General features: G+C 41.6%; 2 protein-coding genes across 21 annotated transcripts in view; both read left to right on the plus strand.

The window, feature by feature from the left end:
- ttn.2 (titin, tandem duplicate 2) overlaps positions 1-25,171 on the plus strand; it is a 213,788-nt gene that overhangs the window by 103,054 nt on the left and 85,563 nt on the right. For all 20 annotated transcript variants that reach the window (XM_071472682.1, XM_071472683.1, XM_071472679.1 and 17 more), the window contains 27 exons: positions 6,284-6,423; positions 6,592-6,718; positions 8,649-8,791; positions 10,649-10,772; positions 11,707-11,973; positions 12,333-12,430; positions 12,538-12,706; positions 13,195-13,464; positions 14,193-14,459; positions 15,851-16,129; positions 16,346-16,754; positions 16,847-16,971; positions 17,059-17,325; positions 17,459-17,728; positions 18,159-18,458; positions 18,876-19,178; positions 19,480-19,667; positions 20,306-20,420; positions 20,622-20,909; positions 21,016-21,167; positions 21,908-22,055; positions 22,134-22,433; positions 22,922-23,209; positions 23,294-23,590; positions 24,021-24,207; positions 24,332-24,447; positions 24,540-24,839. In XM_071472682.1, the coding sequence (XP_071328783.1) occupies positions 6,284-6,423; positions 6,592-6,718; positions 8,649-8,791; positions 10,649-10,772; positions 11,707-11,973; positions 12,333-12,430; positions 12,538-12,706; positions 13,195-13,464; positions 14,193-14,459; positions 15,851-16,129; positions 16,346-16,754; positions 16,847-16,971; positions 17,059-17,325; positions 17,459-17,728; positions 18,159-18,458; positions 18,876-19,178; positions 19,480-19,667; positions 20,306-20,420; positions 20,622-20,909; positions 21,016-21,167; positions 21,908-22,055; positions 22,134-22,433; positions 22,922-23,209; positions 23,294-23,590; positions 24,021-24,207; positions 24,332-24,447; positions 24,540-24,839 (5,937 nt within the window). The remainder of the gene's footprint in view (positions 1-6,283; positions 6,424-6,591; positions 6,719-8,648; positions 8,792-10,648; positions 10,773-11,706; positions 11,974-12,332; positions 12,431-12,537; positions 12,707-13,194; positions 13,465-14,192; positions 14,460-15,850; positions 16,130-16,345; positions 16,755-16,846; positions 16,972-17,058; positions 17,326-17,458; positions 17,729-18,158; positions 18,459-18,875; positions 19,179-19,479; positions 19,668-20,305; positions 20,421-20,621; positions 20,910-21,015; positions 21,168-21,907; positions 22,056-22,133; positions 22,434-22,921; positions 23,210-23,293; positions 23,591-24,020; positions 24,208-24,331; positions 24,448-24,539; positions 24,840-25,171) is intronic.
- LOC139615001 (obscurin-like protein 1) lies at positions 241-5,723 on the plus strand. Its single transcript, XM_071472750.1, has 6 exons — positions 241-544; positions 1,600-1,739; positions 1,987-2,113; positions 2,335-2,601; positions 3,271-3,537; positions 3,975-5,723. Exons 1-6 carry the CDS (start codon positions 241-243, stop codon positions 4,418-4,420), a joined length of 1,551 nt encoding a protein of 516 aa, XP_071328851.1. The 3' UTR covers positions 4,421-5,723.

The raw sequence follows: 25,171 nt of genomic DNA on the forward strand, positions 1-25,171 counted from the left end.
TATCTGTCCTCTTTTATTTCTCCTCATCCTGTGTCTCTTCTTCCCCACAGCTATTTGTGCAGTGTGTCTGTGTTTGTACCAGTGCAGCTTGCACAAAATTACCTTATTGTGTATCTGTGAGTCAATGTTTGTGTGTTCTCTGTTGTAAGAAACTGTTCTTCTATGTCATGTATTTGTGTTCCTTGTTTTTTTTACTGTGTTGTCCTGTGTTTGCCTTGTACCATACACTATGTGTTGTACATGTGCAATGGAGAGTCACCCAAAAATGTTCCCATTCCAGAGGGAGATGCGTACTTCACGGTTAAGCTGCAGGACTATACTGCAGTGGAGAAAGACGAGGTGGTTCTAGATTGTGAGCTCAGCAAAGATGTCAAGGTCATGTGGTATCACAATGAGGCGGAGATCAAGGCCTCCAAGATGGTGACCATTAAGGCTGAGGACAAACGCAGAACCCTTGTGATCAAGAGAGTTGGGGACAAAGACAAAGGACAGTATGTATGTGACTGTGGAACAGACAAGACGACTGCAACACTGCACATTGAAGGTAAAGAGAGAGTTTACTTTAGATTTTTGGTACTCACCTCTATTGAGGCAACTTCTCCCTTCTTGACCCACCTCTTAAGCTTACCCTTCACCTGCACTGCCTCCTAACCGCACCTTATGCCCAATCACCCAGTTTTTTTTTTTTGTTGTTTTTTTTGTTTTTGTTTATGCCCTTGGAGCACCTGTCTCTTATTGTTCTGCTTTATTGTCTCTTTGTCACTGTGTGTGTTCTTGAAGACACTTCTTCAGAAGGTCTCTTCCCTTAAGAGAGCCATCTGTCTTTACTGAAGTAAACTCCTTTATTGGCACTGCACTCATCCAACCTGTCAATATAGATCCAAATGGTTTATCAAAAGTTCCTTTTTGCAATGATGTGACCAGCTTATTAACATTTACTTTTACATGTACTCATTTGGCAGACGCTTTTATCCAAAGTGATTTACAATTGAGGGACATCACTAAAGCTTCAGCTCAGTAGGAGACCTTAGCGAATGTACTAAGCGGTATATCTGTTTAATAAGTGAAGGAGATCAAGTAAAGAAGTGCAACACAAGTGCATAGTAAGAGCTAGTTAGGCATGCTAGGATGTTAAAGGTTTTAGGAGAGGAAATGCTCTCAGGAGAGATGAGTTTTCAAGAGATTCTTAATTTACCTTCACACCAATAAAAACTTTTCTGCTGCCCCATAGACAGTCCTTGAAAAAAATGAATCATCACAGTGTTTTTTACTGTTAGAGCTAAGCACTGAAAGCCATTTGGTTGGAAATGGTCCTATGAAAAGTTGCTACAGCACAATAAAGGAGGTTTCTGTATAGAACCTTAACCTAAGGTTTCTGTGTAGTGCCAAAGCAGTGGCTCTACCTTTAATTATGAGCCAATTATTGGCAGCTTTATCTGTCTCTGTCTGTCTGTCTGTCTGTCTGTCTATCTATGTGTAAATGTGTGTAGATAGTGTGTGTGTGTGTATACTGTGTATGTGTCTTTATGTTAATCTTGTTGAATATGTAAATGTCTGAACGTCTTTAGTAAGAATTTTGTTCCCTTTCTTGAACGTCAGCTCGCCACATCAAGGTGGTTCGACCTCTGTACGGTGTTGAAGTGTTTGATGGAGAGACTGCTCGATTTGAGGTTGAGCTCAGTGAGGATGATGTCCACGGCCAGTGGAAACTGAATGGAGACGTCCTCAGTCCGTCCGCTGTATGTCTTTTTAAAATACATCTCCATAGATATTCTCTCACTTGTGGTTTCATTCACTTTCATTTGGATGTGGATTTTTTTAAGAAAGTATTGAAAGGATTAGATTATATCTAATCTGTCAGGATTTAGACATGAAGGCTCTCAGTAGCTAACAAATGACAGTGAATTGACCACACCCTGCTTTGACCACTTTTATTTGAGTCTTTATGTTTGTGCTGAAATGCTGAAGTTTGTTGGCCATCTCCAGGACATTGAGATTGTGGAGGACGGTGCCAAACATACTCTGGTCTTGTACAACTGCAAAGTGCCTCAGACAGGCGAGGTGGTGTTTACCGCTGCCAACGCCAAGTGTTCTGCTAACCTGAAAGTGAAGGGTGAGCGTTCACTTCCACAAACTACCTTTTTGTGAAAAATCTTAACATATTTTCAATAGTGCTCACTGTTTTCTTCTTTGACAATGAAAAGATCGAGCACACAGGAATTCTGTCAGCTTAACTTCTTATTGTTAAATGTTGTTCTTCTTCCATTTTACTGAAAGTTGTTCTTGTTTCTTTACATATTCCTAATCAATCAATCAATCTGTCTGAATCAACAGAACTCCCAGTGTCATTCATTACACCACTGGCTGATGTGCACGTGTATGAAAAGGATGAGGCAAAGTTTGAACTGGAAATTTCTAGAGAGCCCAAAAGCTTCCGTTGGCTAAAGGGATCTCAGGAGTTGTCAAATGATGAAAAGTTTGAACTCCTGGTGGAGGGAAAGAGGCACACACTTACTGTAAAATCTGCCAAATATGAAGACGAAGCCAAATACATGTTTGAGGCAGAAGATAAGAGGACATCTGGAAAGTTGATTATTAAAGGTAAATAGAGTTGGGCCATTTCAGTCCCAGTAGGTCGGAATGGTATGATGTGTACATTAGGGCAAAACCCTGCCTTTGGTCTGGGCTGTAAATTGTGTGAGTGTCTGCCAAAAGCTTGTCAATGACAAAATCTCTCAACAACACTAAATGGCCAGAAGTATTCAGTCCTCTGTACTTTTTGTATTTCGTCTTGCTTTTTTTTCCTGGTTTGGACTGACTCAGTCTAAACCAGTTCCACAACGAAATGGCTTTTCTGCTTCAGTGTAGAAGAACTTTAGAGATCTGCACAGAGCCCTGACCCCATGACCTTTCCTCTAGCTCTATCCTCAGGACAACCTTTTTATGTTTACATTTGTTAAAGTAAATCATCAACACGTTGTTTGTTGTGGTGCTATGATGAACACTGCCTCTAGGGGGCACTCTCAAGACTTTAGACTGGTCTTAATGCCGGCTGCTATTTGTGACTTGTGTCTAAGTCAAAGGCATTTGGCCAATATTCATTCCATACATTTGAATGAGTTGAGCACAGAACTGGTAACCCGTCAAACACAGCACTGTTTAGGTGTGGCCCACCATTGTAGTCTTAATCTTTAGGTGTTGTCCTAACAGTGTTACAACTTTATGTTTAATTACGTATACATATATATATGTATAATTTCTGTTTGTCAGGTATTCGCCTCGAATTTATCAAGCCAATTAAGGATGTGACTGTGAAGGAACGAGAAACTGCAGAGTTCAGTGTTGAACTCTCTCATGAAAAAATCCCCGTGGTCTGGTACAAAAATGATGTACGTCTGCACCCCAGCAAGGTGGTGCACATGTTGGAGGACAGGAAAGTCCACATGCTTGCCTTCAAGGAGGTAACTGTCGATGACACCTCCATGATCAAAGTGGAGGCCATGGGCAAGACGTCAGAGGCCATGCTCACAGTGCTCGGTTAGTATCGTTCTCTAGAAGGACGTAGAAAGTGTCAGAGGCAGGATTGTAGAAATGATCAGGTCATGGACAATGTTCCCAGAACCATATTGAAGACATAACCTCAGAGTATTTTTTTTTTTTTTTTGCCTCATTTGCCTTTTTTTTTTTTTAACTAGTGATTTATTGCGTCCAAGGAGAAGTCTGCCCTCTAATTTAAACTAGTTCAGTGGTTTCGGATAAATAACTCCATATGCTGGTATTTACTAATGTAAATGGAGATACAACAGTAATACACTGGTGATTTCTTTATGAAACTCCTTCTGTGCTGTGAGAAAGTTTGTACCATATCAAGAAGGTCAATTGCTTACCTGCTTCTTTGTGGTTTAAACTGTTTTTTGTTTTTGTTTTTTTTTACTTTTTGCTTTCAACTGGTTATTACTGGTGTCCTCCTGCAGAGGGCGACCTGTACTTCACAGCAAAGCTCCAGAACTACACTGCTGTCGAGAAGGACGAAGTGATTTTGTCCTGCGAGCTAAGCAAAGCAGCCGGCGAGGTCCGATGGTTCAAAGATGGTAATGAAATCTTTCCCTCCAAGAACGTTCTCCTCCAGTCAGACGGCAAGAAGCGCACATTGGTCATCAAGAAAGCAGCGAAGAGCAACATGGGCACATACACCTGTGACTGTGGCACCGACAAGACCACAGCCGAGCTGAACATCGAAGGTAATACCTGCGGCGAACCAACCCCTCCCCAGACCTTGGTCAGGACTGCAGAACCAGGCCCCGCCCACTGCCAGTCACCAAAACCCCACCTATGTCTGGGCGTTGTTCATCTCCCCTCCATCCCTCATTATTGTGTCCTGTACTCTCATTGTAAATGTAATGTTGGTTGTGTATTGTAACACCTGAGAATAATCCACCCCTGCACATCTGAATGTGACCATTATAACTGTCTGTGGAAACACTGTTGTGACGTTTGAAGAATCAATGGAGACATATAATTCTCATGTTAATGTCTCCTTGCTCAGTTGTCCATACAAGTTTTCATATACATGTTATAATGTTCAGATGATTACTTTTATTTTTTTGTATTTTATTTATCATAAATGTTTATATAAGAGATGATGCACATTACAGAGGGATTTTCAACCATTTTTCCAGGGCTAGATAATTTCCTGCAAAAAAAACAAAAAACAAAACTATTAAAACTGAAGCAAAACCAATCTCACAAAACAGACAAAAGCAAACACCAGATTGAAGAGTTCATTTTAGAATAGTTCATTTTAGTTTTAACTTTTTTACAAAACAATTACATTTTTTATCAGTTAAAGTCTAAAAATGTGTCTAATACATGTGTTAATAATAATGAGGCAGGGCAAGTTAAATTATACAGCACCATTCAGACACAATTCCAAGTGCTTTACAGAGGCATGGAATTACATCAGAAATAGAACATTAAGATGACATTAAAATTGCATTTAAAAACAATAACAACAAAATTGAATAAGTGAAAATATTTGAATAAGTCAAATCAAGATTCTAGATTGCATAACATCAGGTCACAAACTTAAGACACCATTTGAAAAGAAGTGCTGCAGTGAAAAAAGTGATGACATTTAAAACAAACAAATGCACAAGATTAAAAAGATGTTACGTATGTGATTTATTGGTGAGCTGCAGCAAACAGTGATATTTTAAGCTCTGATGTAAATGCGCATATCACAGGTGTTCACGAAGCTTTCTCCACAGGTGAGGAGCACAGAAACTAAAAGCTGCTTCAAGTTGTTTTGTTCTGATTCTGGGAAAACTGAGTGAACCTTTCCCAGATGACCCGAGAGGATGCTTCTTATCATACAAGTAGATCATAGATGTGTTTACTTTCTAGACCAGTAGTAAGATTTTAAAGTTTATCCTTTGACACACAGGAAGCCAGAACAGTGATGTAAGGACAGGTGTGATGTGTTAAAATAACACATTATAAAGTTTAGTTATGTAAACTTTAACTCTCCATTCTAACTCTAAGCTTAGATCATATGTAAATGTGTCTGTAACACATTTTCAGAAAATTTCTGACTCACAAAACAAAATAAAAAAACAAACAAAAAAAACCAAACAAGCTCTCAGTCAAATGTACACAAACAGATTATCAATAATCAATAATAATGTTTATAATCTCACCTTTATTATTTTTGTTTGCTGTTTAACATTTTTATGTCAGTAACTATTAATTTGTGATTGTAATCTAATCATAACAATATATAAAACATTTGAACTGTTATTTGTTGTTAGTTTATAAATGTTACAACTGTTACTTTCAACAATAATAATAGAAATAATAATATAATATTATTTATAATAATAAAATTCTGATGTATATTCAAGATTTGCATAAGAAAAAAAAGTTCTTTCCCCTGAACATCAGTTTGGTTAAACAGTTCATAAATGTCCTCATGAACTTGAATAATTAAATTCTAAAGACAGTCATAGATCATCTGTTTTGAGTGTACAGATGTTTCAGGGCTGGGTTATTGTCAAGAGTTAATTATAAGTGTTCTGCTTCTGCACAAACTGTAAGTCGCTCTGAATGAGAGCGTCAGCTTCTCGCCCAAACTGTCACGTCTTCATGTCTGCTCATCCTCCACCGACTGTCTGTTTGATTTTACATGACAACGTGAAGCTGTTTTCACCTGATGTTCTGTGGGTCCTCAAAGATTTGTCAGCTTCACCTGCTGGGTTTCCCCTAACTTCTTGTTGAACCCCTGCAGAGCGCGACATCAAGGTTGTTCGCCCGCTGTACAGCGTGGAGGTAACAGAGACAGAGACAGCCACATTCGAGACGGAGATCTCTGAGGAGGACCTCCATGCTACCTGGAAATTGAAGGGAGAGACACTCCACCCATCTGCAGTAAGATCAAACATTTGTAAAACTGAAACTTTATTTAAACCAGAAACAAGCCAGTGAGGGGAAAATAATCCCACTTGCTGGTTTTGCGTCATTAATGACCAGTTTAACTGTTTAGGACTTAAAGTCTTATTTGTCTTCTGGCTTTGAACTGTGAATGTTTGTTCTCAGGAAGTGGAGATCAAGGAGGAGGGAACCCGACATGTGTTGATCATCTTCAACTGCAAAATGGACATGGCTGGAAGTGTTGACTTCTCGGCAGCGAATGCCAAGTCATCAGCTCAGCTCAGGGTCAAAGGTGACATAAATGACACTGACATGAATCACAGACAGCTTGTGAAAACATGTGTTGGTAATTGGCTAAAAATCCCTCAAACTCCCCCTCTTGACAGTTTTTGTTTGGATCCCAGTGATCCTCACTGCTCTCTGCCATCTCATGGAACAGATTTGGTTAATGTAAACTCACAAACTCCTTGTGTCCTCTGGAGGTGTTTCAGAAGCATCTTCAAACTGTTCTGCCCCAAAATCAGCTTTATAAATCAGTCTGGTAACAGAGACTGATTTTCACTGGTTTTAATGGTTGTACACAGATGACCAACCTTCAGTGTGTCTTCATTTCCTGAATAGTGAAGTTCAGCAGAGGGAAACTGCAGCTTTGTCTGTGCTGCTTCACACAACAAAACAGAAAAAGCAATTGTGCTGTTTGTATAAAGAATTAATACATGTCCATGAGTTAGTGTCACTCTTCAGAGATGAGAGTTTGAAGAGAGCAGTAGGTGAGACACTCACACTTCAGGTGGACATAAGGAGAAACAGAGTTATCGAGCTGAAATAAAGTAGAGCCTTAGTCTTTTGTTATCAAACAAAGACTAAGTGAGTTTGTTGAGAAGCTCGCAGCAAATCTGAGTCATCTCTTACAACAAGAAATTTTTGTCAGTCAGCCAATGCACACACACCAAAAACCTGATTTGGAAAAAGAATTCAGTTAACTGTTACCCACCGTCACCTGGAGAATGTCAGTCGTGGTAAAATCATTACTTCTGCGTTTGAGCCTGTCAGAGTTGTGTTTGATAAAATCTCTGCCGACTTCAGTAATTATAAATGTTCTACACTGCAACAAAACCTCCACCTTGAGAAGTCATTCATAAAATAATTCAGCTAATGTTGTGAGATAATTCTACTTGAAGCAGATGATGTAGTAAAACAGTGATGTAAATTTACATGTTTGTTCAGCAGAAAACCAACTCAACCAACCTTTCACAGTTATTTCAGTTTTTTTAAATTTCAGAGTTTGAGCTGTGGTTTAGGCCTCACAACAGATTTTAGTTTATTTTCTGCATGAAGAAGAAGAAAATGCATCTCCAGGGTGTTAAAAACTGAACTTTCAGAGCGCGAATCACTTGTTCAGAGGGTTTTATTGCAGTGTGTTTACAATTTTCCTGTCAGATTGGCAGAGATGGGTTCGCTCCCCGTCAGTCTGCAGAGGTGATCATGACACTGACAGTAAACTCTTCAGACTGACAGCTCATTGAATAAATGAAGAGTCTCAGCGCGCTGTCAGCGGTGCTGCCAGACGGCCTTTAACTGGTCATTAAGAGCTTTAATTCAGGCATGTGAAGCAGCCTGTTGTAAATAGCTGGTGTGGTTTGTTAATCCTAACTTGACGTTCTGGATTTGACTCCAGCTGTGTTACCAAAGTCCTACAACAGCAGTTACATGTCAGCGTTATGACACAGGCAGCGTGTGAACCATGATGTCGACATTTTCTGCTGCGTGATGTTGGGTAACTCCTGCGAGGAGCTCCGCATTCTCCTTTTCCAGGAAAATTGCAGGCTGGTGATTGACAGGAGCAGATTGGCCTCCCCTGATGGGTTTGTCAGAGGTGGGCTCTCAGCCAATCAGGCCCCTTGGTTATTTTAGAAGCCACATTCCTTATCTAGAGTGGGCTTGCAGTGATTGGCAGTGGCTGGGCCGTGACCCCGTCTCTCACTGGTTTCTGTCAGCCTTATTCATCTGACGGCAGGTCATATGCTAATGAGCTTGGCCCCCAGTGCCAAGTCCCCGGGTGGCCGGCTTCAGTTGTCCTGAGGGCTTTAGCGGCCTGCCTTCAGCTCAACCACACCATGAGGATTAGCCATTGAGGATTACCTGCTTCTCTCTGGGGATTTTTTGGCTCTATTGATCCGGTTTTGGGGGGGGGCTAACAATGTCTTCTCCCCAATCCAAAGCCCGAGTGATTGGCCTGATGAGGCCTCTGAAGGATGCCACCGTGACCGCTGGGGAGACCGCCACCTTCGAGTGCGAGCTGTCATATGAAGGCATTGCTGTCGAGTGGTTCCTGGGGGGTACAAAGCTGGAACCAAGCGACAGAGTAAGTCCTGAAACACTCAACTGAGTCCTCACAATGTTTTCACTTCCTGAAACACAAGACCTATTGACATTCTGCTACAAAGTCACTACAGATGCTTGATGAGTCCAGGCCTTGTGGTGGTTCTGGTCCAGAGCAAGGGCCCATGTTTTCTTCTCCATTTGTACACAATGTTCAGTTTTCCTTGCACCAGGCTGCTCTAGCCTCAGCCAGTCTTCATATAAGGGCCTGCTGGTGGAGGTTCAGGATTCCAGCTGAGCATTCGATCCTGGTTTTGAGATAACGCAGGCAGGGAGGCTTTTCTGCCCCGCAAGCGTTTCTGGAGGTTATTTTTAACAGCTCCAAGAGGCTGAGGCGCAGGGCAGGTGGCAACAGGAGCTATTTGTCAGCTTCAGGTTTAAAATCACACAACGTCCTGTAAATTTTGTTGCTTGTGTCAAGATCTTTGATGTTTTCCTGCAGAAATAAGATTCAGGTAGAGCTTGGCGTGAGTCCGGCCCTGATGTGATAGCCAGTCATAATGGAGCATTAGTTTGATTAGCAGATGTAACCTGAGAACTCTGAGGTTTCCGGAGACACATGATCTCTCTCTTGGTTGTGCAAGTGTGATTCACTGCATGTTACATGGTCAGCGTTCACAAGCTACATCAACTGTTTCAACTGTTGTTGTCTGAGTCTAACTTCTGTTTGTTTTAAAGAAAAGATTAAGATAAAGTAAATAAATGTTTACTCCTAATAAAACAAGTGTAAAAAAAAAACTAAAGCAAAAAAGCAAAACAAAAAAAATATTATTTTCTAATCACATTGTCAGGACAGTGACTAAGTTTAAAAATTTGAAACAACAGAAATTAAAAACATCAGGTCAAAGTTGAAGCTGGAAAATGAATCTTATGTACTACAAGACTAGGTTTGAACTTCAGATTAATGAGATGTTGTAATATTAAATGACCAAAAAGACCAGTACAAACCAGCTCCCTCCCCCAACACACACAAACAAATAAACTCCTCCTCAACTGATAAGAGACAACTGACTGGGACAAATTCCAGTTTAAGCTTTAAGATGAGAACATTGGAGCAAATCTGATTTAAATTTAAACTAATAAACCTGCTACTCAGTTGTGTGAGTGTAGACCTCTCTTCACAAAACAAGACATATTTTACCTTTATTGATCACCTATAATGTACCAAAGGTCTGTTCTCAACCATCAGACTGTAGATCAGAAACCAAACAGGATTACCTTTATACCACCAGCAAGCAGCTGGTGTGTCTGTTTAAACAGACTTTGACCTCATCAGCATTGAAAATTATGTTTTATTTAATAAAGACAAAAATAATATTATACGAAAAAGCACATATGATGACTAATGTGTATAGCAGAAATGTTGTTTAATCTCATAATGCCACCAAAGAGTGTTAGTAATTTTCTTGTTATTCTAATAAGAAACGAGGAATGGAGCTTTACTATCAGATAGACCACATGTTTGATTCCTCCTCAGTGAGTTATGTGGCCATGGCTCAGACAGCTCAGTGTGATATACTGTGGGTGGATGTGTGGTAAAATCAGCCCTCAGGTGTCAGAGGTTGAGTAGTTTAAATCGGGGGAAGGAAAGCAGCTGTCTGGGTTCGTTTTAGCAGTCAGGGCTCAGCTGACTGAAAACTTCACGCTCTGTTCAACTCTGTGTCCTCTGAACCTCACAGACAGAATTGAGGGATAATAAAAAAAGGTAGTCACAGAGCAGGATCAATGTCTGTGTAAAAAGGAGCCAACAGATGGAGTAGATGCCGACACTGTTGAGCCAGAGAGGCAGTGTGCAGGGCAGGCTAAACCCTTTTTTGACTCACTGTGTTGAACCTGGCAGGTGGTGCTGAAGGCAGATGGTAAAGTCCACAGCCTGACTCTGAGAGACGTGCAGCTGAATGAAGCCGGACAGATCAAACTCACTGCCAAAGACTTCCAGACCGAGGCCAACCTCATCGTCAAAGGTGAGACAACGACATGTTTATTCTACTCGACTCTACTGGAGACATCTGTTTGTAGTCCAGTTTAAACACTAACTTATTACCCTCTGAAAATCTTGGGTTTGTTGACCCCCAGCAGTTCAGCGTCTCCAAGGGTGTGTCAGTTCCCTGTGACATCACTCCGACCAACCAGGGGTGAAACACACCTGGGGCTTTCAGCCAAACACTGCCCTTCATTCTGGTGTTAAATTTTTTAAATTCAAAGAAGCTTTATTGACACGACCATGAAAACGTACATTTAAATTTATTAAAAACGAAGCACATCAGTACAACAGATTAACAACAACATCAACAATACATCAGTTTCTCTTAAAACTGCAGATTTCCAATAGGAGTTCTTTAAAAAAAAAAAAAGTAAGTTAATAATAAAACTTTATATTACATTAGACTCAGTGTAAATAAAAAGCTGTTGTATAGTTTAGAATAGATATAAAAAGGGTGATTTATTTCAGACATTTTAATTATTTTTAGGTTCATGTGAAATTGTAGGGATGCGCTGAAAGGCAAGTGAATTTTTAATTTTTTTTCTGGGAAGAAAGAAAAAAAACTTGACTCACGGTGTTGGTTTTTTTGGTTTTTTTCCACAAAATAAATTCACTTGCCTCTCGGGGTATCTGTAAAACACAGATTATTTTCTCTACATCAGTTTTGATGGTTTTTAAACTCAACCTCATTCAAACTCTCTTCTTCATTTCAATTAAAGTTTAAAGAAAAATCCCCAATATTCTCTATTTCAAACTTTAGTTTTACTCTGTAATACAACATGTTTGCAGGTATTTTATTCACAGAGATGAGGAAGAATCAGGTGAAAGGAAATTATGACGTTGAGAGTTCCTGCTCCCATTTAGCAGAATAGAAACTAAACATCTATTCTGTGTGGTTTTTGTGTGTTGTTCAGAGCCACCAGTAGAATTCACAAAGCCTCTGGAGGACCAGACGGTAGAGGAGGAAGCCACTGCCACACTCGAGTGTGAAGTTTCCAGAGAAAACGCAGAGGTACAATGGTTCAGGGATGGACAGGAGATCCGGAAGACCAAGAAGTACGAGATGATTGTCGATGGCTGCAAGAGGGCGCTGGTCATCCATGACTGCACTTTGGATGACTCAAGGACGTACACCTGTGACGCTAAAGACTTCAAGACCTCCTGCTTCCTCAATGTTGAACGTGAGTACAGCTGTGAGATGAAAATATATAAAAATTCATCAGGCGTTAAAGGACCCTACATTAGACTTAGGGAATAAGTAACCCTTTATTATGTAAGACAGACCTCTTAAAGATGTTAAGCTGGGAAACAACCTCTTTAGTTAATCAAATGAGTTGTTTCAGTTAAGGAACCCTGTGTGGCAGTTAAGGGACACTTCATTAAAGTTTAAGGTCCCTTATGAGAAACCTTTATAAAACTAACATACCCACTATGTGAGCTAAGATACCCTCTGTAAAGACAAGTGAGGGGATGTCTCAGTGGACCTGATAAAGACTTGACGCGAATCATTCTGTTGATGTCTCTGTGTTTGTGTCAACAGCTCCACACATCGAGTTCTCAAAGCCACTGCACGACGTTGAGGTCAGGGAGAAGGAATCTGCCAGGTTTGAATGTGAAGTCTCCAGAGAGAACGTCAAAGTGAGAACCCCTGCTTTGTCTGTTTGTCCAGACTCAAATGATGTATAAAGGAAAGTTTCAGATTATCTCTCTGTCTCTGAGATCTTCTCTTCCACGCTGTCTCACAGGTCCGCTGGTTTAAGGATGGAAGTGAAATCAGGAAGGGGAAGAAGTATGAAATTATCGCTCAAGGTCGCCAACACATCCTCATTATCCACAAATCTGTGTTTGACGATGAGGCTGAATACGAATGTGACGCAAAGACCTCCAAGTCCTCCGGCATGCTCACTGTTGTCGGTAAGAATGAAACATCTTCTTCACATGAATGAATCAAAAGCAGATCCCCATTTTTCAGATTTATATCTGGAGCTTTTGTCAGAGCAACAGTTTCTGAACCCCAAAGCTGCAGAACTTCAGGTAGTTGTTATTTATCTGGATCAAGACCAGGACTGTATAAAAACTCATTTTCAGATACATACGACTCCTTTTCCAGGGGGTGTGATCGTAAATGTTGATGTAATTATTATTTTAGATCAGAACACATGCATTGTTGAGAAACAGTCACAATCTGTTGATGTTATTGTCAAGATTTGATCTGAAAAAATTTAAATGCCTTTAAAAGATTCACTGCAGATTTAGGTTAGTTAATAAAATAACTGCAATTTTCAGAGAAACTGCTGTAAAGGCAGTAATTCTGTGCTCCAGTCAACACAGCAGACTCCTGAGTCTTAGTTGTCGTAGTTGTGACCTTTGTTCCACTGCTGCATCTGTGTCTCTCGCTGCAGAGGAGGAGGCGAGGTTCATCAAGAACCTCTCCAATGTGGAGGGAACAGAGACGGACAGCGTGAAACTGATCTGTGAGGTCTCCAAACCCAGTGCTGATGTCAGATGGTACAAAGGAGACGAGGAGCTGCCAGAGGGCGGCCGCTATGACCACATCGTGGATGGGAAGAGGAGGATCCTCCTCATCCAGGACTTGAAGATGGCTGATGCTGGAGAGTACAACTGCAGGCTGAGTCCCAGCGTCAAAACGTCTGCAAACCTCAAGATTAATGGTACGGAAAGAAAAAAATGTATTTGATCAGAGGCTTCTGATGATAACTCCAAAGGGCTTTAGAAAACACAGTAAATACAATAAAAACATGAATCCAAAGTAAACAGTAAATAGTTTGTTCAGGAGAGAGTGTAGTGTTAAAATACTCATTTATTTATTTATTACAGTAGGTTAGCACAATCCAGATTTTTCTATTTATTTATTTGGCAACACTTTTTAGTTGTCCTTTTTAGCATTTGGAAACATTCAAAGGCCATATAGTCTAAAGGTAGATGTCCATGTGTTTGTGATTATAAAGCAGGTCTAGGTTCTACATTAATACTGTGAAAGTATCAAAGCCTCAGTCCACAGAGAAATGCACACAGCCTGTATTCAGAAACTGAGCCTTAAAACCAGCCGTCAGGACTTCTGGACTTCTGGAACACAACAAAGCAGTCACTGCTCTCAAACAACTGCACATTAATAAGCACTTTAAAATATCCTGATATCTGCTCACAGCTATAATATAATGTGTTATAAACCATTTATTAAATATTGGTATCCTTATTTTTTTGTTCATCAGAGTAAGTCATTTATAGGCCAATTTTTAATTGACATAATTATAAAACAAAGTGGATCCACTTGTATTGTGTTAACATGTTAATTATCTGAATCAACTGATCATATATAATCACTCTGTCAGTTCAGAGTATATCAACCTCTGACCTCTCATGGTTCTCTGTGTTGCAGAACTTGCTGCCGAGTTCATCTCCAGGCCAAGCAGCCAGGAGGTGGTTGAAGGCCAGAAGGCGGAGTTCACCTGCTCCGTCTCCAAGGACACCTATGAGGTCAAATGGCTGAAAGGCGACCAGGAGCTGGAGGCGGGAGACAAATACCAGATGGTCAGTGACGGCAAGAAACGGACTCTGGTTATCAAGGACTGCGAGCTCAAAGACGAGGGCAGGTACACAGTGGTGATCGGAGCAACCAGAGCTGGCGCCGACCTCACTGTGCTCGGTAAGATGAAAGCAAAGTCGCTGAGAAGGTTTTATCAGTGTATGTACAAAAAAGAAGTGAAACCCAAATTTAAACCCTTAGACTGAAAAAAAAAATCAAAACAACAACAATCAAAAAAAGATGCAGGAATCTTCAGATGTCTTCCTTGACCACAAATGAATGATTATCAATCAATTATATAGAAGCATTTTAATGCCAGTAATCGAAAGAAAATGTAGAAGATGAAGATGTAATGTTAGGAATAAAAAAAGTAAAAAGTAAAATAAGCCAAATCTTGACTTTTAAGACTATTTGCTGTGCTGTTTCACGGCTGCGTTGTGAACAAAAACCTTATCTGACCCTCTGACCTCTCGGTCACTGTAGTCTACACAACCGCCCCTGGTGTTTATGTCAGTATTGCATCTTGTGTTTGTGTCACGTAATTTTTGGCGACTTGCACAACCAACGCACCAAACAAATGCAGGATACACGTGGCAGCCACAATGTGTACGCTAATGAGTAGTTGAAAGCAAGTATATCCCAGGCTTAACTCAAAATTATGATTTCCTAATTGAAATTAGAAAGTCATAATTTTGTTGTCGTGGCAGTGAGGGGCTTTCATACATTTGAGATTTGTGAGGTGTGACATTACATATTTATTTTCTTTCTCTTTGTTGACTCTTATATTTCATTTTTGATAGTTTTCAACTTTCAACAAACTCTGTTTGTCCACAGAACAATTTATTTTTGGTTATTTTATCAGTTTATCAAGTTTATTAAGCCTGAGCTTAAGTTTATGTTTAAGTTTATTTTTTGCTTTCTTGCTAATTCATTTTTTTATTATATATTTTATTTGTAACTATTATTATTTTCACCATTTTTTGTTATTGTCTTTGTATATGTATATTTTAATGTATATTTCAGTTCGAGTTTAATTAGATAGTGTTTCACCTTAAAATAATGTCTCTACTTTGTGGGCATTTCGACAAAAAAGAAAATAAATTTTATCCACAGTTTTGTGTTGTTTTATTAAGGTAGTTTCCATTCAACTTTAGTTTTTGATTTGTTATTTTCTTAATGATTATTTTATTCATTTTTAACCATTAACAAAAACTTAACCATAAACATAAAAATAATTAACTCTCTATAACTTTGTTTTAAATTATGTTTTACGTTATCTTTGGCTTTAAATTTATTGATTTCTTTTGGACTTCATTTATTAATTCAAATTCAGTTTAATTATGAAATTTTCCATAACCTTGCTTTAGTTGATTAGTTCACATTCTAACAGACAATTCAGTTTTCGCTCTGTGTTCTAATGTTTTTAATTTATAATTTTACTGTTTGAGTTTGATTCAGTAGCAACTCTGGTGTGAAGAGTCTCATCAGTGTTTTATGATTTTTTCCTGCAGAGAAACTGAAGATCATCACACCGCTGAAGGACACAGAAGGCAAAGAAGGTCAGGAGGTCGTCCTGAACTGTGAGGTCAACACTGAAGGAGCAAAGGCCAAGTGGCTGAAGAACGAGGAGACGGTGTTCGAGAGCAGCAAGTTTGTGATGGTCCAGAGAGACAACGTCTTCTCCCTGAGGATCAGAGACACCCAGAAGGGAGATGAAGCCAACTACAGCATCAACCTGACCAATCACAGAGGAGAGCAGGCCAAGAGCGCCTGCAACCTCACCGTCAAAGGTCAGTGCTCCACAGTAACGGTAATTGTTTGGTTTAATTGAAACATTGAATAGCAATTTAAAAAATTTCATGGTTTGACAGACATTTGTAAATTTTGATTTATGAACATAAACTCAGTAAATTAATGAAATACAAAAAATTAAAAAGTCCTGCAAGGTCAGTGAATCAAAACTTCCATTAATGTCTTTTTCCTGATGTGTCTTTTGTGTTTACCAGAGGAGAGTCTGAGGATCGTGGTCCCTCTGGAGGACATCGACACTCAGGAGAAGAAGACTGTCAGCTTCACCTGCAAGGTCAACAGGCCCAACGCCACTCTGAAGTGGATGAAAGGTGGTGAGGAGATCACCTTCAGCAAACGCATTGTCTACAGAGTGGACAAAGACAAGCACACGCTGACAATCAAAGACTGCACGATGGCCGACGAGGGTGAGTACACCGCTGTGGCCGGAGACAGCAAGTCCACCGCTGAGCTGATCATCAGTGAGGCGCCGACAGACTTCAGCATGCACCTGAAGGACCAGACCATCACAGAGTTTGAAGACGCAGAATTCTCATGCAAGCTGACCAAAGAGAAAGCAGAAGTCAAGTGGTACAGGAATGGACGTGAGATCAGAGAAGGACCCAGGTATGTCATCACATAATAGTCAAACCCTCATTTATAACCTCTGTTCAAACGTGCAACATTTTGACTGAGTAGTTTACTATTTATTTTCACAGGTACACTTTTGAGAAAGACGGAAAGATTTGCACTTTACGTATCAAGGAGTGTAGACCTGATGATGAGTGTGAGTACGCCTGTGGTGTGGATGAGAAGAGGTCCAGAGCCAGGCTGTTTGTTGAAGGTGAGCTCCTCAGACCATGCTCCAGGTGAATTATTTACTGTTCCAAGCTCTGTTCCTGCTTTGAATGAACCTCACTCTGTCCTGCAGAGACCCCCGTGGAGATCATCAGACCACCACAGGATGTGTTCGAACCTCCAGGCTCGGACGTTGTGTTCGAGGTGGAGCTCAACAAAGACAGAGTGGAGGTGAAGTGGTTGAGGAACAATATGACCATCATCCAGGGAGACAAATACCAGATGATGAGTGAGGGTAAAGTACACAGACTGCAGGTCTGCGAGATCAGACCCCGAGACCAGGGAGAGTACAGAGTCATCGTCAAGGACAAAGACGCCAAGGCCAAGCTGGAGCTTGCAGGTAAGACACCCACTGAAACACCACCTCAGCCACTCTTTGCCAGCCTGATGGAGAACAGATGTCCAGGTGCTTCTCAGTTTCCGGTGTTGTCTCTCTGACTGTGTTTCCTTCCTCCCTCTTCTTCCTTCTCCAGCTGTGCCTCAAATAAAGACCACAGACCAGAGCTATGTGACAGATGTCGGGAAGCCAATTGTTATGGCCGTCCCCTACAACGCCTACCCGAAGGCTGAGGCCGACTGGCTGTACGACAACGTGAGTCTGCCCAAAGACAACATTCACACATCCGCCGACCGCACAGAGTACCGGCTGAAGGACCCCAAGAAGTCCGACCAGGGACGCTACAAGATCACGATCAAGAACAAACACGGAGAGGGAGAAGCCTTCATTAACCTGGATGTCATTGGTGAGTTAGAGGCTGAAGTGACTCTGATCATATCTCCTTTACACAGCCCCACGTCGGCCAAGTCAGCATTCAGTCTAATCAAAACAAGGACACTGTTGTTTTTGTCAGTGCAGTCATTCTTTAGACAGACATTCTTAACTTAACATGAGCACAGCATCAGGCTTATTGGGTTTGTCACTGCAACATCCTGAGTTCAAGTGTGGCTGCAGACCTTTGTTAGGTGTCCTCCCACATCAATCTCTGTTGTCTTTCCCTATCAGTTATGTTCTGTCACTGTCTTATAAAAAGGCCCAGAATGCCTCACAAACATACGTGTGTCCATACAAACTTAACTTTGCTTCCGATGTCATTAAGAACTGCTGCAAACTTTTCTAAAAACTGTCCCTGTGTTGCTCATGTCATCCTGACGATCCTCTGTTTTTCTCCCCAGATGTTCCGGGACCCGTGAAGAACCTGCAGGTGGTTGACACTGCTGATGGTGAGGTCAGCTTGGCGTGGGAGGAGCCTGAGAATGATGGCGGCAGCAAGGTCATTGGCTACGTGGTGGAGAGACGTGATGTGAAGCGTAAGACCTGGACGCTGGCCACTGACCACGCTGACAGTCCCGAGTACACGGTGACTGGTCTCCAGAAGGACTCCATGTACCTGTTCAGAGTCTGCGCCCGGAACCGGGTTGGCAGCGGACCCAACGTAGAGACTGACAAACCTGTACAGGCGAAGAACAAGTTTGGTGAGAGTGACTTTATATTGACATTTTTATGTTAAATGAGTAGATATGGAGAAAAAAATACAGGAACAGGGTCTGTCAATGGTGTTTGTCATAAATGTGTCTTTTTCTGTTCTACTAAAAATGAGTTAAGACCTGAGTATAACCTTTGTTTTACAAGTAAAAACATATAAATACTCTACCATAGAAATGTCTCATTCCTGTGAAACCATCCTGTGAAATTATTATTAAATGGAGCTAAAAATTAAGTAGTAAACAGATGTATTTAAAGATGTAATTTAAAGTTTGCTGATACCCACTTAAAATTAATGTAACCAGTCTTGGTTAATGTTAGTTAACTCTAAAACTACGCTTACCCACCACATTTTCACTGCAAAGGTACAATATCCTTTGTGATGAGCTGTTTATCATCTTTTTCAGATGTTCCTGAGGCTCCTCTGAACGTGATCGTAGGAAATGTCACCAAGTTCGGTTGCACTGTCTCCTGGGAGCCTCCTGAGTCGGACGGAGGCTCTCCCATCACCTCTTACATCATTGAGCTGCGTGACCGAACATCAGTGAAGTGGTCACCCGTCCAGGTTACTAAAGCCGATGAGCTCACTGCCACCATCAACGACGTCATCGAGAACAAAGAGTACATCTTCAGAGTCAAAGCCGAGAACAAAGCCGGCGTTGGCAAGCCCAGCGCCGCATCTCAACCCGTCAAGATCATGGATCCCATCGGTACGTTTGACTGAGACAGGATTCACTGCATCCTGTAGTGTCATAAAGCTGAGTCAACAGAATGTGTTAATATGTTGATGCAAAGGCATCCAGATTTTGTATGTGTGTATGTAACAACCATTTAGAACCAGGTTTCCTTAGTGTATATATACCCCAAAGCCTCTTTGTTGTCCTAATATTTATTTCCTCTCCTGACTGTCTTCACGCTCCAGCTCAGTGCACGTTTCAATTTCAACACAAACATAGAAACAAAGAAACATAATAAAGTAATATTTGTGTTTTTTTGTGTGCCACCCTGCAGAGCGTCCTAGTCCCCCTCTGAACCTGTCATGGCAGGACCAGAACAAGAACTCAGTGCAGCTCACATGGGAGACTCCTTTGAGAAATGGAGGCAGCATGATCACCGGATACATCATTGAACGCTGCGAGGATGGCAGTGACAAGTGGCTCCGCTGCAATGCCCGCCTCTGCCCCGACCTCTTCTACAAGGTACAAACAACAGTCCAAAGAAATCTTGTTTCCTGTTTCCTGGCATAGTTCACAGAGCAGCTCAGTTAGCCTGTCAGGCCACATCAGAATCTTTTCTGTATGTTGTGCAGCTGTTCCCAGAATAAAAAAACTCTCCCTCTCACAGCTTCACAGAAACTTTGTTCAAATAGTAAAAGTAAAAGCCCTCCATCTGTTTTCACATTAAAAGCCCCTTAACTGCCTCACAGTAAAAACCTTTTAACATCTGCTTCACAGTAAATGTCTTTCAGCAGCTCCCATACAATAAAAGTCCCCAGAAGATGTTTTAGATAAAAAGGCTTTTGGCTGCTATTTCACAGTAAAAATATTCAGATTGCTCCTTCAAAATAAAAATCAAGAGGTTTATCCTGATATAATAAAATTCAACTAAACCCCTTCAGATGTTTTGGTTCAAACTAAAAGCCCTCCAGCAGGGGACCTAGCAAGACTTTAAATATTATTTATTTTTAATAAAACTTTAACAGCTGCTACCTTAAAATTGCTTCAAATAAAAGCTCTGCATATAAATTACATTATATTGCAGCGACTCTTGTTAGATTAATTTGCTCACTTCGAATCTCACTTTGTTTTAACACTGTAGCTGTGACTTTTTACTTCAGGTGTCTGGTCTGAAATATGGCACCAAGTACAACTACAGAGTGTTTGCTGAAAACGCCGCCGGAGTCTCCGACCCGTCAAACATCATCGGACCTCTGCTGGCTGACGACGTACATGGTGAGATGCCTTTAATGTGCTTCATTATCAATGAATCTTCATATTTTATAGTAGTTATGTGACAGATTATGTGAACTATATCAAACTGTTTTGAAGTAACATGTTAAGTATTACCAGAGAGCATATCTTGACCTTCCATACATAAAGATTTAGTGCATTTATGTTCAATTTTTCCATCATGCCTATCTCTCTCCTCTCCAGTTGGTCCAAGCTTTGACCTCAGTGCTTTCAAAGATGGCCTGGAGGTGATTGTCCCTCAGCCTCTCACCATCAGAGTCCCCATCACTGGATACCCAACCCCCGTCGCCAAGTGGACCTTTGGTGAGAAGGAGCTGACCACTGCTGATGAGCGCGTCTCCCTGATGACCAAGTCCACGTTCACAGAACTGATCGTCACGCCAAGCGTCCGCCCAGACAAAGGCATCTACACTCTGCATCTGGAGAACGATGTCACATCTGTCTCTGGAGAGATCGAAGTCAATGTCATTGGTAAAGAATTAAAAAAAAACAGCAGCTGATCTGAATAAATTTTTTCATTCATTACAAACAAATTGTAAGAATTTGGCATCACTATATTTCTGTTTGTGTTCTCCAGCTGCACCCAGTGCTCCCAAGGACTTCAAGGTCCTGGAGGTAACACGTCAGCATGTTCACCTGAGCTGGGAGGCTCCGGAGCATGATGGAGGAAGTCCTCTGACAGGCTACCAGGTGGAGAAACGGGACGTATCGCGCAAGACCTGGGTCAAGGTATGGTATCAAAATCTGCAATTCTGATTATTACAGTTAATTTATTCTCAGGTGCTTTAATCATCGTTTTTACAACTGTGAACATGATGATGTGAGAGAAACAAACTTTGGCTGGTCTCAGATTGTTCTAAACCAAAGCACTTTTTTAAATGACGCATCTGGGGTGGCTGACGGGGAAGTGGTTAGGGCGCGTACCACATGAGCAGATGCTCTTAGCAGGCGAGTGCCGGTTCAACTCCCGTCTGGCCCGACTCCTTCCTGAGTGTCATGCCCCCTCTCTCTCTGCCGCTTTCATGTCAATCTCTACTGTCCTGTCAATAAAGGCAAAAAATGCCCAGAATATACCTTTAAATGAAGCATCTATAAAAACTTAAAGCATCATTAATATTCTGTTCACCATGGTTGACAATTTAATGTGATATTTGAAAACTTTGTTTTTTTCATGATTTCATTGGCGTATTTTTATACAGTTCAGTAGTTGCAACAAAAACTCTCAAATTGATTTTAAATCTCATTTGTTATGAGCAAACCTCAAAGAAGAAAGTATGGAGTAAGGATATAAACATGTTGTTCAATGAGGCGCATTGTGTATTATTTCACAAAACACTTATTTTAACTTAATAAGTAATAGATACAGTGAAACCTGTAATGTGAAGGAGTTCTCCACCGTGTTTTTGATGAAACAACAACAAGAGCAGTCTTTGACATCTGATAAACATTTCAAACTCTCTCTCTCTCAGGTGGCCGCAGGTGTCCAGGATCAGGAGTTTACTGTCACTGACGTGGTTGAAGGAAAGGAGTACCTGTTCAGGGTCACTGCCTGCAACAAGTGTGGCCCAGGAGAGCCAGCATACATTGACGAGCCCATCAACGTCTCCTCTCCTGCCAGTGAGTCACATTAAAATGTCTCATTAATGAAACTGCAAATTAAGGAACTTTCTAACCTCCATCTCTTTTCCCCACCAGCTGTCCCTGACCCACCAGAGAACCTGAGGTGGAGAGACAAGTCTGCCAGCGGCATCTTCCTGACCTGGGAGCCACCGAAGTACGACGGTGGCAGCAGCATCCGTGGCTACAACGTGGACCGTTGCCAGAGAGGAACCGATAAGTGGGAGGCCTGCGGCGACATGGTGCCTGAGCTGAAGTGCCAGGTGACCGGTCTGATTGAGAGCCAGTGGTACGCCTACAGAGTCCGAGCCCTGAACCGACTTGGAGCCAGCCGGCCCTGCAAGGCCACTGATGAGATCCAGGCTGTTGATCCCAAAGGTACCGAGAGCATCTTCCTTTCAGAGACCCGAAATGACTTTTCACATTGCTCTAGTTCAATAGTAGGTATGATGGAGTGAGGAGGATTAATTATGATTATTTAGACAATGCAAAATTAAAACCTAATCTGAAGGATATTTGTGTTTTCTTCTTAATATTCACATTAAATGATCTTAGTCCAAATGTTTCTTGAAGTGATGAGCTCCAAAAAACACAAAATTATAATTAAATAAACCACCGACTTTAACCTCCAGACAGAGTCAAGACCATAATGGAAAGCAATGCGTTTGTCTTTTGTTTGATTTTAACTTGTGCAGATAGAAAAAACTCTAACTTGATTGCCAACAACAGCAGAAACCCAGCAGGATTGCTACACCAGATACTGCAAACTACACAAATTTTCATGCTGGGAATTCCCCAAACTTCTTATTAATTATTCTCTAAACTGTAAACCATCTGACTGACCCTCATTCTTATCATCCATGTAGAACCTCCAGAGATCCAGCTGGATGCCAAGCTGCTAGCTGGTTTGACTGCCAAGGCTGGCAGCAAGATCGAACTCCCTGCTGAGGTGACGGGTAAGCCCGAGCCCCGTGTGAAGTGGACCAAGGCTGACCTGGTCCTCAAACCAGATGACAGGGTGACCATTGACACAAAGCCAGGACACTCCACCGTCACAATTGCCAAGACCAAGAGAGACGACAGCTCCACCTACATCATTGAGGCCACCAACAGCAGTGGCCGGGCCACTGCCACCGTTGACGTCAACATCCTCGGTATGAGCTTTTAACAATGGAGAAAATAAATGGAATAATGACTTTTTTAGTTTCTGGTAATTCAGTGTTACTTTCCTCACACAGATAAGCCTGGTCCCCCGGCTGCCTTTGACATCTCTGAGATCACTAATGAGACCTGCTTCCTGGCCTGGAACCCTCCGCGTGATGACGGCGGCTCCAGAGTCACCAACTACATTGTGGAGCGTCGAGCCACCGACAGTGAGATCTGGCACCGGCTGTCCTCCACTGTCAAACAGACCACGTACAAAGCAGTGGGCCTGGTCAAGTTCAAGGAGTACATCTTCAGAGTCTTTGCTGAAAACCAGTTTGGTATTGGCCCACCGGCTGAGCACCCATCCATCATCGCCAGATACCCCTTCGGTAGGACTGATGTTTAGCACAGGAAATTGTATTGTTGCAGGAAAACTGTGGCGTTTTTGCTTTTTTGATAACTTATAACTGAAGTAGCGGGAAACAGTTAGCCTAGCTCTGTCCAAAGAAAGCACATAAGTGTATTTCACACAATGCTGAAATGTTCCTTTAAGTAAAGATTCATTGGGAGTAACTGTAGAATGAGTCACTGCAGTACCAGAACATACCACACTGAAAATTGACAACCAAAGTCTCTAACAACCTAATGCCTCTCTTAAAATATCACAATCAAGACCCATTTCTTTGGGACTACTATGTGTTGCTCCAGTGGTCGTCTGTTCAGACCATTAAAGACCTCCACAGCTCTTCGCGTAAAAGTGGATCATCATGTGGTCAGGGTCAGCTGTGATGAAACTGATCCGTCTTGTCTCACTCTCAGACACTCCCGGAGCTCCTTATAAGTTAGAGCCTTCAGACATCGCCAAGGACTCGCTGACTCTGACCTGGTACGAGCCTGATGAGGACGGAGGTAGCCCAATCACAGGATACTGGGTGGAGAGATACGAACCTGACCATGACAAGTGGATCAGATGCAACAAGCTGCCAATCAAAGACACCAACTACAGGTGAGTCCAGCTGTTCTACTGTCTGGTGTAACCATTAGTGGGTGTAACCATTGGTGTAAACATTAGTTTAATGCTAAAATTTGTTGGATTTTACTGTGTTTCTGTGACATCTTTTCCTCTGCAGAGTCAAAGGTCTTCCCACCAGGAAGAAGTACAAGTTCAGAGTCCTGGCTGAGAATCTAGCTGGAACTGGAAAACCCAGCAAAGAGACAGACCCGATCCTCGTCAAAGACCCTATCGGTACTAAGACATTTACCCACTCACTTTAGTTGTGTCTGAGCATCTAAAATCCTTTCAGAGAGTGAAAAAGATCATGGTCATTCCTCTTCCAGATCCTCCATGGCCTCCTGGCAAACCCACAGTGAAGGATGTGGCTAAGACTTCCTGCTTCCTGATGTGGACCAAACCAGAGCATGATGGCGGAGCGAAGATTGACGGCTACGTCATTGAGATGTTGAAGAGCGGTACCACGGACTGGATCCGTGTGGCAGAGAACATCAGCGTTCTGGAGTACTTCCTGAAGGGCCTGATGGAGAAACAGGAGTACTCATTCAGGGTGCGGGCTGTTAACGTGGCCGGGGAGAGTGAGCCCAGTGAGCCAAGTGACCCAGTGCTCTGCAAAGAGAGACTCAGTAAGAAAAACTGACACTCAGTCAAACTGATGCTCTAAAATAGGCACAACATGTTAAACTAACTGTAGAAGAGCAGTTCTCAACCTTTTCCAACTCACAGCCCACTTGAAAATCTTGAAAATCTTGACGGCCCACATCCAACACCATAACAATACAAAGCATTTTGATTTTAATGATAACGATTGAACATTTAGGACTGAACTGACAGTAGAGGAAACATGTTGGAAGCTCCACAGCCTCCACAGTGGCTCATGACAGTGATAGGCCTTAATACAAGAAAAAAAACAAATGAAGAAGTTTTAAAAAAAGAGTTTGTTTTTAAATATAATTTC

The sequence above is a fragment of the Trachinotus anak genome, unplaced genomic scaffold, assembly GCF_046630095.1.
Source record: "Trachinotus anak isolate AG129_WGS33_773 ecotype Australia unplaced genomic scaffold, CSIRO_AGI_Tana_v1 ptg000039l, whole genome shotgun sequence".
In the NCBI taxonomy this organism is placed as follows: Eukaryota; Metazoa; Chordata; class Actinopteri; order Carangiformes; family Carangidae; genus Trachinotus; species Trachinotus anak.

Coding starts and splice junctions, on each gene's coding strand:
- LOC139615001 (XM_071472750.1), top strand. CDS start 241: ATGTGCAATGGAGAGTCACCCAAAAATGTTCCCATTCCAGAGGGAGAT. Junction 1,740..1,986: donor ACGTCCTCAGTCCGTCCGCT/GTATGTCTTTTT, acceptor GGCCATCTCCAG/GACATTGAGATTGTGGAGGA. Junction 2,602..3,270: donor TGGAAAGTTGATTATTAAAG/GTAAATAGAGTT, acceptor TCTGTTTGTCAG/GTATTCGCCTCGAATTTATC.